Source organism: Cavia porcellus, unplaced genomic scaffold (assembly GCF_034190915.1).
Source record: "Cavia porcellus strain 051 isolate PalLab524CR breed Dunkin Hartley unplaced genomic scaffold, mCavPor4.1 scaffold_38, whole genome shotgun sequence".
Lineage (NCBI taxonomy): Eukaryota > Metazoa > Chordata > Mammalia > Rodentia > Caviidae > Cavia > Cavia porcellus.
In genome coordinates this window covers 4,549,140-4,565,081 of record NW_026947521.1, presented here as the reverse complement: position 1 = coordinate 4,565,081, position 15,942 = coordinate 4,549,140, and the positions used below count along the sequence as shown (strand labels likewise).

Below are 15,942 nucleotides of genomic sequence, written 5' to 3'. Positions count from 1 at the left end.
GTTGATGCTCTGGTGCAGCTCAGTTCCCTGAGGGCAGGTAGTCGGGGCCCGGGGTATAAGAAGCTGCTGCCGAGGACAGGAGCACATGGTGGCTGTGCCCAAGATGTGGACACAGCTGGGTTCTGAGTTCTGCTGTCAGCATAGTGGGTGTCGAGGGAGTAGGGCTGAGAACAGTGCCAGGCTTCAGCCTGAGGAGCTTTGGTGCTGTCATGGGGCTGACCTAGGAGGGCAGTAGGCAAGAGCAGAACCCCTACTGTATGGCTGTTGGGCACAGTTTGGAAATCTAGGCGGCCTGGGCTGTGTGTGTATTAAGTCAAGGACTGAGAGCCCAGCCAAGGAGGGCAGGAGAGAAGGTCCTGACTGCCAGGTGATGAGGAACATGTGATGGCTGTGTCACAAGCCACTCCAGGCCAAGTTGGCGGGAAGGTTGGCCCTGCCTCAGCAGCACAGCCCTCTCTGGTGACCCCAACAAGGCTGTCTTTTGAGCAGAGTGTGACAGGACTCAAGTGAGAGTTGGAAAGAAGACTGGAGAGGGAGCAGTGTACATAGAGGCCCTACCAGCAGCTCAGGCAGGTCCCTGTGGGCACAAGGAAGACTCGAGGGCTCCCCACCCTCGAGGACTCCTGTTCATTGGTGAGTACTAAGCAGAGTCCAGTCTGCACATGTAGAAGACCAGCACTGAAGGTTAGGGGCTGGCACTTCTTCTGGGCAGCTCCTCAGCCTTTCAAAAGTCTGTCCGCCTGCTGTGGGAGGCAGGTCAGGGCAGTTATCTTTGGTGTGCCCTGAGCCCTGCTTGCTTGGACTACCTTAGTCGGCTTGCTGAGACCCCTGTCCTGTACTGTCCCAGAGGCTGGCTTGAGCAAGCACAGGGACCCTGTAACTGCTGGTGGCTGTTTCTTTGTATTCCCAGAGGCTCGGGAGCAGGCTGGGAGGGCAGGATGCTGGAGTAGTAGCTTAGCTTGCGTGCTGTCACTGCTTGTTGTCCGAGTCCCACCACTCCCTTTCTCCTGGACTCTCAGCAGTCTGCAGTGAGAGTTACCCCATAGGCACCCAACCTGCCAGAGCTTGTGATGCTCCTGGGATTGGTCGGATGTGGGACCTGCCTTCAAAGTAGAGAGGGGTGTGGGACTTGCCCCTCAGCAGCCTGGGAACCCCATATGAGGCAGTGGCCTCAGTCTGAACAGGCTTGGAACCCCCAGGCCTGTGCCTGGCCCAGCCTGGAGTGGGTATGAGTGCTGTCTGGGCCCCGAGCTCTGTCTTGCATGGCTGCTTTCTGCTCCAGGTTCCACACAGCACCTTTTCCTCTGCAGATCTGCCCACCAGCCCCGTGGACCTGGTCATCAACTGCTTGGATTGCCCCGAAAATGCCTTCCTGCGGGATCAGCCCTGGTATAAGGCAGCAGTGGCCTGGGCCAACCAGAACCGGGCACCAGTGCTCAGCATAGACCCTCCTGTGCATGAAGCTGAGCAGGGCATTGATGCCAAGTGGTCCCTGGCGCTGGGCCTCCCCCTGCCACTGGGGGAGCATGCAGGCCGTGTCTACTTGTGCGACATTGGCATCCCCCAACAGGTCTTCCAGGAGGTGGGCATCAGCTACCACTCGCCCTTCGGCTGCAAGTTCGTCATCCCCCTGCACTCTGCCTAAAGTCCTGCTGTCAGCCAATGACAGATGCCTTAAGGATGTGAAGCTTCATGGGCCTCACTGTACAGTTTTCCTCTTTTGGGTTAGTTCCTCCTGTGAGATAACAACACACTGAAAACTGGCATGTCACTTGGCGGCAGTTGAGCACCAAACACCTCTGCCCGCAGGGTTTGTTTACAGACACAGGCAGCTCTGACTGCTCAGGTTTACAGCACGGGCAGCAGGACCTCTTGAGACCTGGGCTCTGTACCTGCACTGATGGCAGTGGCCTGCGTGTCCAGCCAGCAGCCCTTCTTGTGATGGTCATGTGCCACCTGTCCAGCAGAGGGTAGTCACGAAGGGCTTTTGTCCCTTTCTTCTGAGCCAAGCCAGGTATTATGCTGGGTTTTTCCTAGTTCTACTCCAACTCTGAGTGGTGGGGACCAAGGTCTCAGGATGTATCACCATGATGGGATCTGTTGGCTGGCTGCGGTCTTTCGCACAGCTTGTTACTGGGGAACCATAGTGTCCATATTGCCAGCAGTGCCCACCCTGGCTGGTGGCTGAGTCAGGCCAAAGTGCTTAGGATGCAGCTTTAAGGATCAGGATGGGGGCGCCCAGGGCAACCTGGTGCTGCAGGAGGCAGCTCCTGCTGCTTGTTCTGGCCCCCACCCTGCATCATCCACACACTCCTACCCCGTCCTTCGACCCCCTCTGCCTGCCCCTCGGAAAGCTCCCCCACAGCTGCCCTCCCAGCATAGGGCTGTGTCCCTCTCCTCTTGGGTTCCTCCCCATCCCTTTGGTCTGCACTTGGCTCTTCTGGGTGTCACTCTCATGTGTAGGCTTTGGGGTAGCAGCCTGTCTCAGAGATGCCCAAACAAGGTCTGGGTCCAGATGGGCCCATTTGTGGGCAGCACAATCCGATCCCAGATGCCCAGACCCCAGAACCTACCTGAACCTGTACCAGAGGCGGGTGGGACAGGTCAAGCCTGGAGCCCTGGTGGGGCCCCTTGCAAGTGCATAGGATTTCAGGCTCCTTTTGCTCTGCTCACAGTGGCTGAGGGGAAGGTGGGAGGAATGGGTTGGGGGCAGGGATGGCCTGGCTAAGGATTTTGGTTATGGAGAAGGCTGTGGTGCTAGGGTTTGGGATGCCTGTCATTTTGTCACAGGCAGTGAGCACGTGCAGACAGCTGGCTGTACAATCCCTCCACTATGGTCTCCAGTGGTGGGAGGCCAGGGACCAGTGCAGTGTGCTCTGCCTCTGCCCACCCTTGAGTGGGCCCTTATTCATAGGCAGCGCCATAGTCCAGCCCAGGTGACCAGCATTAACAGCCAGCCATTCTAGGTCCTGGACTGACAGGTCTCCTGTTGGGTGTGATGGATGAGCTAGAACCCTGATCAGACAACTGGTAATGCCAGTGCATTGTCCCTGGGTGATGGCTTTGTTGAGGGACCACCAGGAGTTGATGCCGAGGCCTCTTTTCTTCTCCGGAGGCCTGGGAACTTCCTTGCCCTCCATCTGGGCTGCCCCAGAGGTATTAAGATGGGCAGAGTTCCTCAGTAGCCAGACCCCAAAAGGCTCTGACAGACCATGCCTGATACTTGTGCAGCTGTTGGGAAACCGAAACCAAAACCAGCACTACAATAAAGTTGAACTAGCAAGTTCTGTGCTGTGTGAACTGCTCTGTGAGTGTTGACAGGGTGCTACCTCCCCCTTCGGGAGCTACTCTGGCTGGCTGCACCTGGCAGATAGCATGAGAGCTGCCTTGGGGCTATGTCTCACTGGCCTGGGACCATCCCTACATCACTTAACCTATGTGCCTGGCCAGCCCACATGTAGCTCTCCACAGGCTGCACTGCTGATCAGACTTTATTAAAAGGTCAGGAGCCTGTGGATGGACACACTGGTACCAGGGGTTACAAACAGTAAGAAACATTTTATTATAACTTTACAACATATAAATAGCGTGGGTCAGATCTGTGCTTTCTGGCAGCTGGGTGTTCTATAGGCTCCTGCCTTCTTCACATTGCACTGTTTGTCGGTGGCTCTACCCCTCCACCTACTGGCATGCAGGCACTCCTGTCATCTGCTGGGGTTTCGGCTGGTGTGGAAGCACCGCTCTTCGGGGGTGAGGCCCGCAAAGAAGGGGTGCAGCAGGGCCTCTGCCAATGTGATGCGCTGTGCAGGGTCAAATTCCAGCATCCTCCGCATCAGGTCGAACAGCTGTACGTGCTCCAGAGAGTCCTGGAGCATGTAACTCTGTTCAGGGACACAAAGTGCTTGCTGTGACCGTGGGTGGTGAGAGCCACTCCAATTCCCTTGCCGCAGGGAGGCCTTGCCAAGCCTGGGTTGTTCTCAGGACGCCACTTCTGCCCTCTGGGACAAGGGCAGCTCCTCTCCTTTCACACCCAAGCTCCAATGATTTGCTCAGAACTCAGGCTGCCAGGCATCCTGCAGGGCTGGCACCTCTAACCCACATGCAGAGTCCTGAGCAGGTAAGAGGCACCACCTCTGTGGACCAACTGGTCCAGCCCAGCAGCAAATGCAGTTGATGGAGGTCACCTTTCTTCCTGCCTCAGTCTTGCCTAGTTGTGCCCAAAACTTAAAAGGAAGATGACAGGAAGCAGCAATCTCTTGCAAGCACCAAGCTCTTCTGGTGCTCCCCAATAACATTCTTGACCACTCAGTGGGCAAGGGATCATGCTACCCTTGGGCCAGCTGCAGGAAGCCACCAGTACCAGGTGCCGATCCCCAGCTGGAGCACAAAAGGATCTGCTCCAGTGTCTGGGGTCTCTTCAGCATGAGCTGAGAGAGGGGAAGCCAGAAACTGACCTTCAGAGGTTTGCAGTTCTCCTTCACATACCGGCCGTCTGAGCTGTTCTCATCCCAGACGAGGCCCCCTTTGTAGAAATATTTCTGCTTCCTGAAATTTAGGGAGGGAAGGTCAAGTGGCAGAAGTGGAGGTGCCAGGCCCAAAGCGGTGGCAGTATGGGCAAACAAGGTGGGCAGGTCTGGTGCCACTGCCTACTGCAGGCCCAGGGAGCCAGCATCCTCACCTGGTGCGGTGGATCATGTGTGATGGGATGGGGCCCAGAATCTTCTCCATCATCACCAAGTGCTCTCGGTTTTCATGGGTCTGCAGGCCAGAACACAGCAGTATGGTGTCAGTCCCGGTCTTAGCAGGACAGATAGAACGCCCTCCTTGCCAAAGAGGTGCGAACCTGCCACTGGAAGGTGGTGCCAGCCCTGCTCCCAGGCTGTGACAGGTCCTTGCAGCCTCACTCTGTATGGGGCCCTTGCTTCTTACAACTCTTGCCCAATCCCCTTTCACTGGCACCCCAGCAAAAGGCGTGGCCCTCCTCACACCAGAGGAGCAGCACAGCATACCTGGAAGAGTGTGAAGCCACGGTAGTACTCAAAAAGGATGCAGCCAATGCTCCAGACGTCACAGGGCTGTGCCCAGCCCAGTTCTGCAAGCCGAGGAAGGGGTGGTGAGACCTGGCCTATCAGGGATGCCACCCTGCTTCTGCTTGTGCCCCCACAGCTGCTCTGTGTGACACGGCTGGTGAGGTGTCACTCACCCAGGATGACCTCGGGTGGGCGGTAGTGCCGGGTGGCCACAATGGTAGTGTGATGCTCGTGGTCAAATGTGGCACTGCCGAAGTCGGCCACTCGGATGCTGGTGTTCTTCAATGACTTCTCCTCACAGCTCTGGAAGGCAGGGTGGCCGGTTGGGTGAGCCTCTGTCCAGTACCTACTCTAGGGCTGGGTGTACCCCTCCGCGTCCCCCGCCCCCGTGCCCTACCTTGTGCTCATTGTAAAGGGTTTCAAACTCCGAGTTCACGAACAGGATGTTCTCTGGCTTCAAGTCTGTGTGGGTTAACTGGTTCTCATGTAGAACTGGGGGTGGAGGAAGAGGGAGGAAGGCTGTGAACCTGGGCCTTCCCTCCAGCAGGGTGCCAAACTGAAACCAGCTTTTTGCTGGCTTCCCTCTCACGAGCTTCAGGGTCCTGCCTTTAGAAGGACCAAGGAGGCCAAGAAGTGCAAGTGTGTAATCTCAGCATGCAGGGAGGCTGAGACAAAATAACACCTTAGTTCTGCCAGGGCAATTTAGCAAAACCCTGCCTGAACCAAACAGGTTTTACAAGGGTCCTCTAGAACCAGAAAGAAAAAGACAGGATAGAGCTCTCTCTTTCCTCCACCTCTGCTATGCAGAGACCAGGCCTTGGCTGGGCCCTGCTAGAACCCTAGCACCAGGAACAGAATTTTTGGGCCCATTGTAAAATGAAAGCCAGGTCTTGTTTAAGCCAGGGGAGCCTCCCACCTGTCCTTGTGTCCCTCTGACAGTGGCAGAGCCATTAACACTCGCAGCTCAGGGTTCCCACCTGACACCACAGACCCTCCAGAGAGTGGCCTGGGCCCAGTGCATACTCTTGCTCCCCATGTCTGAGCAAAGCCAGGCCTTCGGAGCTGTTCTTTGAGTCCCTTTTCCTGCCACCTGTGCAACCTCACACATCCAAGCTGTGTCTGTCCATCACCATCCTCTCCAGGGGCCATCCCACTGCCTCAACAGTGACACACCTGACAGTACTAAGCACTGATGCCACCAAATCTGGTGAGGCTGGCAGGCACATAAGTAACAGACATTGGGTCTCCTCGTAGACAGGCTCTATTGGGGACCTGGACAGAGCTGTAGCTTCTGTCTTTTCTCCTCTTCCTGAAGGTGGGAGGCAGGGCTGGAGCTGGGTCAGAACCCCTTCCCAACTCCTGAGTGCCTGGGGCAGACTGGGCCAGGAGGCCTAAGAGCCCCAACTCCCTACCCCACTCTGAGAGTCATGCCCAAAATGAGGCCTCACAGCAGCAGGCCGCCCAGTGCCTGTGCACTTACACCTGAGGGCATGGCAGAGCTGGTAGGCCATGTGCCGGATGTGGGGGAGGGGGTAAGGCTGGAAGTTGTTCTCCTTCAGGAACTCGAAGGTGTTCTTGCCCAGGAGCTCAAAGGCGATGCACATGTGGCCATGGAAGTTGAACCAGTCAGACATCAACACACACAGGCTGGGGAGAGAACAGAGGCTTAGGCTATGCTGGGGGCTGCCTCCCTTGCAGGCCATGAGTTGCACATCCTGGTGCGGAGACACACAGAAGGGATGCCAGTGCCAGCAGGCATATCTCCCTTTGACCATGATCCAGGTAAGCCTTGGGGACATGGGTCCCAGGGTCCCAGGTCCAGCACATCCACAGCAGATGGGGAGGAGCCAGACATGCACAGGATGGTACTGGGGAGAAGCGAGCTGGGTGTCTGTCCTGGAGGTACTCTCCTGTGGGAGCCCTGCTCCCCAGTATGGGGCTGGGCCTGCCTCAGGACACTTGCTGCAAGGTGAGCAGGACTGACATGAGGGCCAAAGCAAGCTCCACTGCCCTGCACCCCCGTCATGGCTGGGCCTAGTATAGTCTGTGCCTTGTGGCCTTTCCTTCCATCCCTGTGGACTCACAACTTGTTCTCCTTGTCCTTCTCCTTGATTTTCTTGAGGACGTTGATTTCCAGCCGGGCAGCCTCCCGGTACTTGCCCACATTGCGGATGATCTTCAGGGCGACCTGGGATTTTCCTCTAGGACCCAGTAAGGAAACAAGTTCTCAGCACCTGGCCAGCCCTGCCTGCCCTCCTCCACTCCAGCCCCAAGACCCTGACACAAGGAGATGCCTGGCCTCTGCCCTCTAGCTGTGAGCTGTCCTACCTCTGCCTACATACAGCCTTAGGCCTTCCTGCCCTGAGGACAGCAAAGGCAGAGGAGCACGGACCATTCTGTAGGCCAAGCCACCCCCTTCACCACAGCCCTCTCCAAACCCCCTCTTTCTGCCCACCCCAGCTGGTCAACTGGTGTAAGGACTGGGAGTGACACATCTTGGGCTTTGCCCTCCAACCCACCTCTGCAGTTCCGCAGTTCTCAATGCAGGACAATCTCATTCAAGGGAGTCCTGCAGGCCTGCGGGCTCACTGTTCTGAGTTCTGCTTCCTAAAATAGCCCTGCTTGCTCCCTCTGTACCCCTCAAGCCTCCCTAGAGACTGCACCTGCCTCCTAGTAACCTCACCTACTCAGAGTGGCAGAGCCAGATAGCCTGGCTGCCATGTGCCACAGTTCTTGGGTCTGTACTATCCCTACCTGTCACTTACTGAATAGTCGTTCTACACCCACTGTCCAGACCTTAACTTTCCAGGCCACACTGGGCCCCAGAGGTATAGAAACTGGAGCTGGGAGCAAAGGGAAGTCACTACTTTATCTTGTGGCTTTGGGGATAGCTGACTCCCAGATCCAGCTGTCCTTTATGAGCAGCCTTTTTAATGTGAGAGGCCATGGTACTCATTTCTGCCACAATATAGGAGTGATGGAAAAATATGGTGTGTACCTAAATTACAGAACATTTATTACAGTGAAAGGCACACTGCCATGAATACACTCAAAGTTCTCTTCCTTGCTTTGAATAAATACCCTCCCACCCCACCACTTTCTGTAGCAGTTCTGGAAATCCTGTCATGAGTGTCTTTGTCCTGTCCTGTCTTGTCCTGGTTGCCTCCATGTCCTGGATTGATGCAAGACATTTCCTTTTCATGGTTATTTTGACTTTGGGGGAAGAGCTAACAGTTACACGGTGCCAGATCTGGTGAATAAGGTGGCTCAGGACCATGATGTTTTCATGAGGCTGCCATTCCCCTGGAAGGAACCTGCAGCAGCACTCAGTGTTTCTGATTATGCCTCAAAAATATACCAAAAATGGCCAATAATGGGATGTGTTCCAAGTGGGGGGTGGTAGGCACTCAGAGGAATTAATGGCGTGGTTTTTTTTTTTGTCTTTTTCCTTTTCATCGGTACCAGGGATCGAACTCACGACTGCTTGCTTGCAAGGCAGGCACTTACGCCGCTGAGCTAAATCCCCAACCCCTGGCAATGTATTTTTACGATGAATGTTTTTCATATAAAATATGTAGTTTTAGATCATTCCTATGGCTAAGATGTAGTGGGAAAATGCTCAGCATTTTTTTTGGTCTCTAAAATTTTGGTCAGCTAGCCAAGCATAGTGGCACATACCTATAATCGTAGCACTTGGGAGGCTGTGGCAAGGCAATCATTGCCAGTCTGAGGCCACCCTGGACTACATAGTTAAAGGTTGCCTTGAACTACAAAAGACGCTGTCTCAAAGACAAAAACAAAAAACCCAAACTGGCCAGCAAGGTGCTCAGATGAGTGAGGGCTGGCACTGTGGCTAATGCCTTAGACTGTTAATAGAGGGCCACACACAGGCAGAGGCAAGTACAGTCTTAATAGAACACTGAGAGGATGCAAGTGCTGCACTGTTGGGGCCAGGATGGAGCCTGGTGCCCACTCACAGTAACATGCAAGGGATGGCAGGAGACCCTGGCCCTGAGGGTGTGAAGGCCCAGGGCCAGGTTTCTCAGCTGGGATTGGTAGAGTGTGGGGTCCAGCCCAGCCCTCTGTAGGCCAGAACCTAAAAGCTCACAGGAAGCAGCTCCAGGCCCTGGGGGACAAGGGGCAGAGTCATTCACTGAGCAGCAATGTCCAGGGAGGCACTTCACCCACCCACACATCCCACAAATTTCCCCTAATTCAGATCAGCAAAGCCCACTCCTCTGGGAAAAGGGTGCTCCGGGGTGCCACGCCAGTCCTACCCGGCCTACTTACCTGGCGTGGTCCAGGCACTCCACCACCTTGCCAAAGGTGCCTTCGCCCAGGTTGCCCACGATCTCATCTACGAGAGAGAAGAGGCTGGGCGTGAGAGTCTGGACAGCAGGAGAGGCGGCAGCTCCTGCAAGTCCACAGCATTCAAATTCTCAGAAACAAAAAAGGCTTCTCTCTCACTGCTACACTCTTAAAAACAGAAGTTGCTAGCATCTGTGTCATTCAGGCAATTACTGGTGGCCCACTAAGGCACCACGCACACTAGAGGTCCCTCCTGGCGGGAGAGCTCGTCTAACAGGGGGAAGTAGGAAGTAGAGGTAAAGTTTTACGAAAGGTGGCTGTACATCGCTCTTGGAGCCAATCGCCGATCCGGCACACCAGGTGGCCCTCCTTGTCATCTTCCACACTCCGGCTGCTGCGCTTACTGCTCTGTTGGCTTCTCTGCATGCACCGCCCCCCGAAACGCCATCCGACCAATCGCATGGTAGGCGGTTCCGATTGACAGATTGAAGTGTCATTCAAAGGCAGAGGTGGAGACGGTGCGGAGCCCGGTGGGTTGGTTGGTTGGATTTTCCAGATGCCAGCATTTCATAAGGCACACAGCATATATAACGATAGGGATATTGCAAGGGACACGTCAAGACACAAGCTGACTTCAAAAACAGAAAAGTAAAACAGCTACAGGTATGTAAGGGAACTCGGACTTTTATCTCTAAGAGGTGCGCCCTAAGCGCATGGAAAGACGCCAGCCTTGCCGCAGAGGGGCCAGGCCCTGAGGACAGCCACAGCCCTGACTCCCTCCTCTTCCAAGTGTCCCCCTCCCGAGCCCTCCCGTGGTGGCTCTGACCAGAGCTGGAGATGCAGTGAGAAGGATCGGCGCAAGAAGATGGCCAGCCAGGCCCAGTCCAACCACAGCCTGGTCGGAGGGCCACCGGGTCTCAGCTGAGGAACAATGCCTGGCTGTTGTGCCTGCCTCCATTCGTCCTTACAGCCCTGTCCGGCCCAACACTGCCACACTGCTGCCTGCTCCAGATGGCAGTAACCACAACACAGCAATAACCTGCCACCACCAGTGCTGCTGCAAAGTCGCGAGCGAGAAAGTTCCATGGTGAGCCACAAAGGCTGGGCCACACTTCAGGCCCCAGCCCTCATGTGGCTTGTAGGCCAGGCTCATTCCAAGCCTCCAGATGACACAGGGTACCAAAAAGAGAAGCAGTACCACAGACTGGACTCATCCAGGGGGAGGAAACGTGAATCCACAGCAACTCAGAGACGTCAGAGAATGAGCTTGGCAGAGAAGACACTGGCCCCCACTGGTCCCACAACCGTCCCCACAGTGGGAGGAGGTGGGGAAGGGGGATGGGGCACAGGAGAGATGACTCGAACTTCAAAGACATCAGGGCACTGAGTACAGTGTAGGCTCCTGGGTTAGCAGAGGGCTGTGCGACGCTCCATGCTATGACACTGGCCAGGCCCTACTCTTGGTGTGGCCTGTGACAAGACCTGGGCTGCTGGCCTTCATGTCATTTCCTCCACTGCCCTGCCACATAGGCAGCTGCCTCTCATGGCTGTGACTGCCTTCCGATAACACAGCAAGACCTGAAGACCTGGAGGTCATGAGTGAAGCTCCCTCCAAGCTGCCTGCCAGGGTGCGGTGATCACACCCTTAGCCCCTGCTCTTACTCGGAAGACTGCAGTAAGAAGACTGCTGGCGCCTAGGAATTCGAGACTAGCCAGCGCAAAGTAGCCAGACCCGATTATAAAAAACAGAAAACAAAAAGGGCTGGGGATATATAGTCTGATGGTAAAGCACTTGACTAGCAAGCCCGAGGCCCTAGGTTCAATCACCAGCACCACCAAAATAAAAAACAAAACAAAAACAAATTGACAGGCAAATGCGGCTCCCTCCCCCGGGGACACTTCAGCTGCCTCTGAAGCAGCAGGGAGAAGAAGCAGCAGAGGTGACTACAGTCCATGCCCGGCACAGCACTCACTACAAAGCGGGGAGAATGAGGCCATGCGGCCCTAGGTCACGCCAACAATCTCACAGAGTCCCTGAGAAGCACCCTGCCACCTGTATCACATGGCCTATGTCTGGAGCAGTGTGGAGACAAGATAGGCTGGGGACCAGCCGGCGCCGGAGCCAGAGCCCCAAAGTTGCCACAGGCAAGGGGCAAGGAAACAAAGGGCCAGGTGTTCTGCTCGGCCTTGCACCTGGACCTGATCTCACACACACACACCCATGCACACTCGTGCACGCGCAGCAGCATGCCCAGGCTGCTGTACTCACCAGACCAGCCCGCCTGAGAGAGGCTAAAGGACGGGCCCTGGGCCCAGCCAGTACACCTGGCCACCACTCACCGAGGAGGCGCTGCTACAAGACCTGGTGCGGCGTTTGTGGCAGTGGTGGTTGTGTTTTCGGGTCCGGTATGGCATCTTCTCCCGTGACCTCCGCCGGTGACGGGAACGTGAAGATCCATAGCAGTTCTCGCCAAATGATGGGCTCCGCTCTTCACAGCGGTATGTGTTGCTGTCGCGGTGCTCCCGGTATCTCCTCTGGTAGGGCAGGCGGTCGTGGCTGCCAGAGGGGTATGGGAACATCAGTGGAGTCCTTGCTCCCATCATCCAAGGCCCTGTGTTTGGGCCCTGGAAAGGGCTCTTAGGGACAATCTGTCAGAACAAGGGACAGGCGCAGCACGCAGAGCCAAGGCTGGCTCTCTAGAGTGCCCACACTGAGGAGCTGTCTGGGAGCTGCTTGGGCTTGGGATGGGGCCCAGTCTTTCCTAGGCAGAGCCTCCTCTAAGTCCTACCCAGAAAGGCTGAGGCTGGTAGGGCCACTGCTGACCTATGAAATGGGCAGGGAGATGAGGTAGGGGTGGTAAGGAAGGCAGCCCTTACTATGCCAGAGAACACAGGTGTTGACTGTGTGAGGGCCCATGAGGCCAAGTGGGGCTCCAGACCGAAGCGGGGTCACCTCAGGGAGCCAGAGACCTCCCAAGCCTTGAACAACCTCACCCTGCCTTGTTCCCCCCAGAGTCACTCACCTCCGGGACCGGGACCTCCGTGGGGGAGGCTCCCTGCGGGACGGGTAGCGCAGTCTCCCCTCGTGTTCCCGCTCCCGGCTGTAGGACCGCCGCCTCTTCCAGCGGTAGCGTAGGTACTGGTCCGGCTCAGGGGAGCGATATCGTTTACAGTGGTGCATCTAGGCCAGGAGGAGAGCCCAGCTCAGCACAGCCCGCGCCACCGGGACTGCACAGGCGCTGGGACTCCTAGACGAGGCCCACAGTTCTGTTTGGGGGTAGCCCCTCCCAGGGCTTTATGAAGCGACCAAGAACTCTGAGGTCACAGTGGCCTAACAGCAGATGATGCCAATTCCTCTGCCACTGAACCCATAGATGACCACTTTACAGTATGGCCTGAGGGCCCAAGCACTCGGGCAACTGGGTCTCCTGTGCCCAGTTCCCTCCTGCTCATGGGCCCAGGTCCTGAATGTTCTGGAGAGCCTGAGGCAGGCAGGAGGCTGCTGGCTCAGAGTCGACAGGAGCCAGGGGCCAAAGCTGTGACCCCAAACTGGACCTTACCCAAAGGAGGAAGAGCCAAAGTCCCGGTAAGACACAGACCAGCCCTTGAGAAAGGCAGCAGGGTCCCTGGCACCACCTAGCTCACTTCAGAGTCAACCTAAGTAGATGAGAGCTTGCAGCGCCCACCCAGCTCATACCAGTCACCCAGAGAACACCAGGAACTCTGGATCATCTGCATCGACAGGCCTGGTGCCTTGTCTTTCCTTGTAAACTGCTGTCCTTTCTGCTCCCTTCTAAGGAGTTAGCAGCCAGATCAGCCAGCTGGCAGGATTCTCTGCAGACAGGCAGCACCCAGGTCTATCCAGCTGGGACTTATAGCCACCGCAGGCTGGCTCTGTGAGAATGATTCCTGTCCTACCCTTGCTAGACACCCCAAGCACCGCAGGTAACTCTCTCTCCAAGCCTTCCTGGTGCATAGCCAGCCTCAGTTTTGGGCAGCCTTGGCGTTGCCTATCAAACCCACAGAGCACCCCAACCCACTGGCACAATGAAAAGGTTCCTGGAGAATGGGCAGGGTGCTAAGGAGTTCTCTGACTGAGCCCTAGGAGCTACTGTATGACCCCAAGAGACCCTGCCCTCAGATTCCCCACTAGCAACCCCCCCACACCTAAGTCTAGTCTCCAGCAACCCTTGGAGATGAATGCTCTGTAAAATCAGTGACAAGTCCCCCAAAGCTTAGGTTTGTTGTTTTCCTGATCAGATGACTACTATCTCCGTTTTCTTGCAATTACACTGGGTCAGGTGCCCAAGCCATAGACAAAAGGCAGTACTAAATCTCACTTTGCTAATTAACTGCGAGGATGCCTGCTGAATGGGACACATGCCTCCCTGCCAGGCAGGTGTGCTCCTGCCTATGTGCGCTGGGCAGATAAACACTGATTCTTCAGGACACAGGTCAGGCCACACCAGGTCAAAACCTCCCTCTGGAGACACATAGGACTCCATGTCCATACAGGTCTACATGAGTGGAAAGTCACAGTTCTGGGGTCAGATTTTAACTTGAATCATGGCAAAGCCATTTCCAGCTGTTTGCCTTTGGGCCAGTTATTAAACTAATCTTCAGCTTCCTCTTGAAGAGACAGGCATCTTTCAGGAGGTTTTGTGGGAATTAAATATGCTGTCCTCTAAGACTAATGCTTGTTCCAGCTCTGGGCCCACAAAAAGTGACAAAAAAGTTAAGACAATTTTTTTCATTAACAGAACACCTCCAGGTGACACTTCAAGGCTGCAGGAGACGCCTGCACATTTTATAAGCTCTTCCCAAGCACTGGGAGGCCAGACTTACAACACAAAAACCCCAATCACAGTGGCAATGTTTCCCAGCCATGTAACCTCACACAAGTCACTCTAGGTCTTGGTTACCGCGCCTGGAAAACAGAGATAAACACCTCCTGGCCTGCAGAGATGGCCAAACTGACAGCTAGAAAATGGCACACACAGGCAGGAGGCGAGGCCCTGTCTCTCCTCTAATAATCTAGACAGGAGAAGCAGGGGAAACAGTTGTACTCTTGGGTCACCCCCGCCAGCGGCATTCTTGAAGGCCTTAAGCCAGCCGGAGGCTCCAAAACACAGGCTGTTTACAGCAGTAGAGCCACGCTTACATTTAGGAGGCTCTGCTCTACACAGCATAAGAAACGGCCAACCAAAAGAACTCACGCCACGAATGCCAGCCTTCCTCCAAGCACAGGCCCAGCCGGCTTCTCAGTTGCTGTTCCTGGCCAGAGAACTGGGTTGACGAGAACCACCAGCCAGGTCAGCGCGGCCTCCCGGATTCCTGCCACCCGGAGCCCTAGGGTTATTTTTGGCAAGAGCTGCCCTCCCTGTACTGCAGCCTCAGACCCGCACCTTGCAGGCTTCCGCCGGGCGAAGCACTGCCGCGGCTCAAGGGCACGGGGAACGGCGCTGGGAGACTGCCAACCCTATCTTACCGGGGCCTGGCTCGTGAGCCCTGGCTCAACTTCCATCAGGGCACCGGAACCGGAGCCCAACCTCCCGACCGCGCATTAGAACCGTCGGCGTGGCTTGGTGCCCCGGCGCGGGGCAGCTCCATCACCACAGCACACACGGGAGGTTGCGGTCTCGCTCGCCTCCCCTCCTCCCGCCTGGAGTCCTAGGGTCACCGCTGCCCGGGGCGCGAGGAGAGACGGGGGCAAAGACGAGGCCGGGTCGCATCCGACCCCGGGCGGAGCCACGGGCGGGGAGTGAGGGACCATGAGCGCTTTCTCCCGCCTGGGTCGAACCCCGAGTTCATTCCGCGTGTCTCGGGCCGAGGCCGGGGGCGTTCTCAGGGACTCGGAGGCCTCCCGGGCTCCGCCCCCGACGCCTCAGGACCCAGAAGCCGGGGTCCGCAGTGACTGCCCGCCAGGGCGAGGCGACGGGTCAGGGGTGAGAGGTCGGGACGTGGCCTGAGGTGGGCCGAGGGGGAGAAAGGAAGTAGGTTGAACCGAGCCGAAGCCCGGGGCCAGGCGCCCGCCTGCTCACCAACTCACCCTGGCCGCCTTCGCCGCCGCGGGCCCCAGCCCACTAACCGTCTCCCAGGCTCGGGCTGCGACTAGGCCCTGCTCCCCACTCCACTTCCGCTTCCGGCCTCCGCCCGCAGCGACCCCTCCCACTCGCAGGGCGCAGGCGCTGCGGGCCCCGGCCTGTTCCAGCCTCCCAGCCCGGCCGCTCTAGCCCCGGACTCGAAGGCCCTGGAGGACTGACCTCCTCAGCGTGGTCGGTGCGGGAACCACTGAGGCTTCTTCCAAGAGCATTTGGGGGATGTTCTGGGTCGCGACACGCCCCAGGCCGTGTCCCCCGAGATCGGCCGGGCGCGCGTCCCCGTCGAGCTGGGTGCTCGGAGCGGATACCTGGAACCCCACGGTCCGCGGGGTTCGTCTCCCTGTGTCGCCACGGCCCCGCCATCCCAGTCCCGCGCGCAGCCCCGGCGGGAGGCGCAGGCACGTATCAGGCATCCACTGCGGGACCTCTCCCGGCGGCCCCGGTGCGCCCCCGTCCGGCAGTGCTAAGTCCCTGAGCCGCTCCTTGTGACTCCCCAGGCGGGG

At 57.0% G+C, this 15,942-nt stretch overlaps 2 protein-coding genes across 6 annotated transcripts in view; one reads left to right on the top strand and one right to left on the bottom strand.

Moving 5' to 3' along the window:
• Edc3 (enhancer of mRNA decapping 3) overlaps positions 1-3,287 on the top strand; it is a 67,076-nt gene extending 63,789 nt beyond the window's left edge. For all 4 annotated transcript variants that reach the window (XM_003463582.5, XM_013145623.3, XM_013145621.3 and 1 more), the window contains exon 7: positions 1,311-3,287. In XM_003463582.5, coding sequence (XP_003463630.1) covers positions 1,311-1,645 — 335 coding nt within the window. In that variant the 3' untranslated portion in view covers positions 1,646-3,287. The remainder of the gene's footprint in view (positions 1-1,310) is intronic.
• A 251-nt stretch (positions 3,288-3,538) lies between these two features.
• On the bottom strand, positions 3,539-15,743 carry Clk3 (CDC like kinase 3). 2 transcript variants are annotated; one of them, XM_013145620.3, is made up of 13 exons: positions 15,602-15,743; positions 12,362-12,519; positions 11,679-11,895; positions 9,662-9,758; positions 9,321-9,387; positions 7,115-7,231; positions 6,511-6,677; positions 5,428-5,522; positions 5,204-5,333; positions 5,010-5,092; positions 4,679-4,758; positions 4,455-4,545; positions 3,539-3,881 (listed from the first exon to the last, which is right to left on the bottom strand). In XM_013145620.3, exons 2-13 carry the CDS (start codon positions 12,517-12,519, stop codon positions 3,705-3,707), a joined length of 1,479 nt encoding a protein of 492 aa, XP_013001074.2. In that variant the 5' UTR covers positions 15,602-15,743; the 3' UTR covers positions 3,539-3,704. The 2 variants fall into 2 exon arrangements, with proteins under 2 accessions (XP_013001074.2, XP_003463669.2); XM_003463621.5 differs by lacking the exon at positions 15,602-15,743 and adding an exon at positions 15,388-15,527.
• Positions 15,744-15,942: the final 199 nt, after the last annotated feature.

What these genes read in the sequence shown, in the direction of transcription:
- Clk3 (XM_013145620.3), bottom strand. Translation starts at nt 12,519, where the DNA reads ATGCACCACTGTAAACGATATCGCTCCCCTGAGCCGGACCAGTACCTA. An exon ending in CTTGTAGCAGCGCCTCCTCG is followed by an intron (nt 9,759 to 11,678) that starts GTGAGTGGTGGC and finishes CGGTGCATGCAG; the next exon opens with AGAAGCCAACAGAGCAGTAA. An exon ending in CGATTGGCTCCAAGAGCGAT is followed by an intron (nt 9,388 to 9,661) that starts GTACAGCCACCT and finishes TCTCTCTCGTAG; the next exon opens with ATGAGATCGTGGGCAACCTG.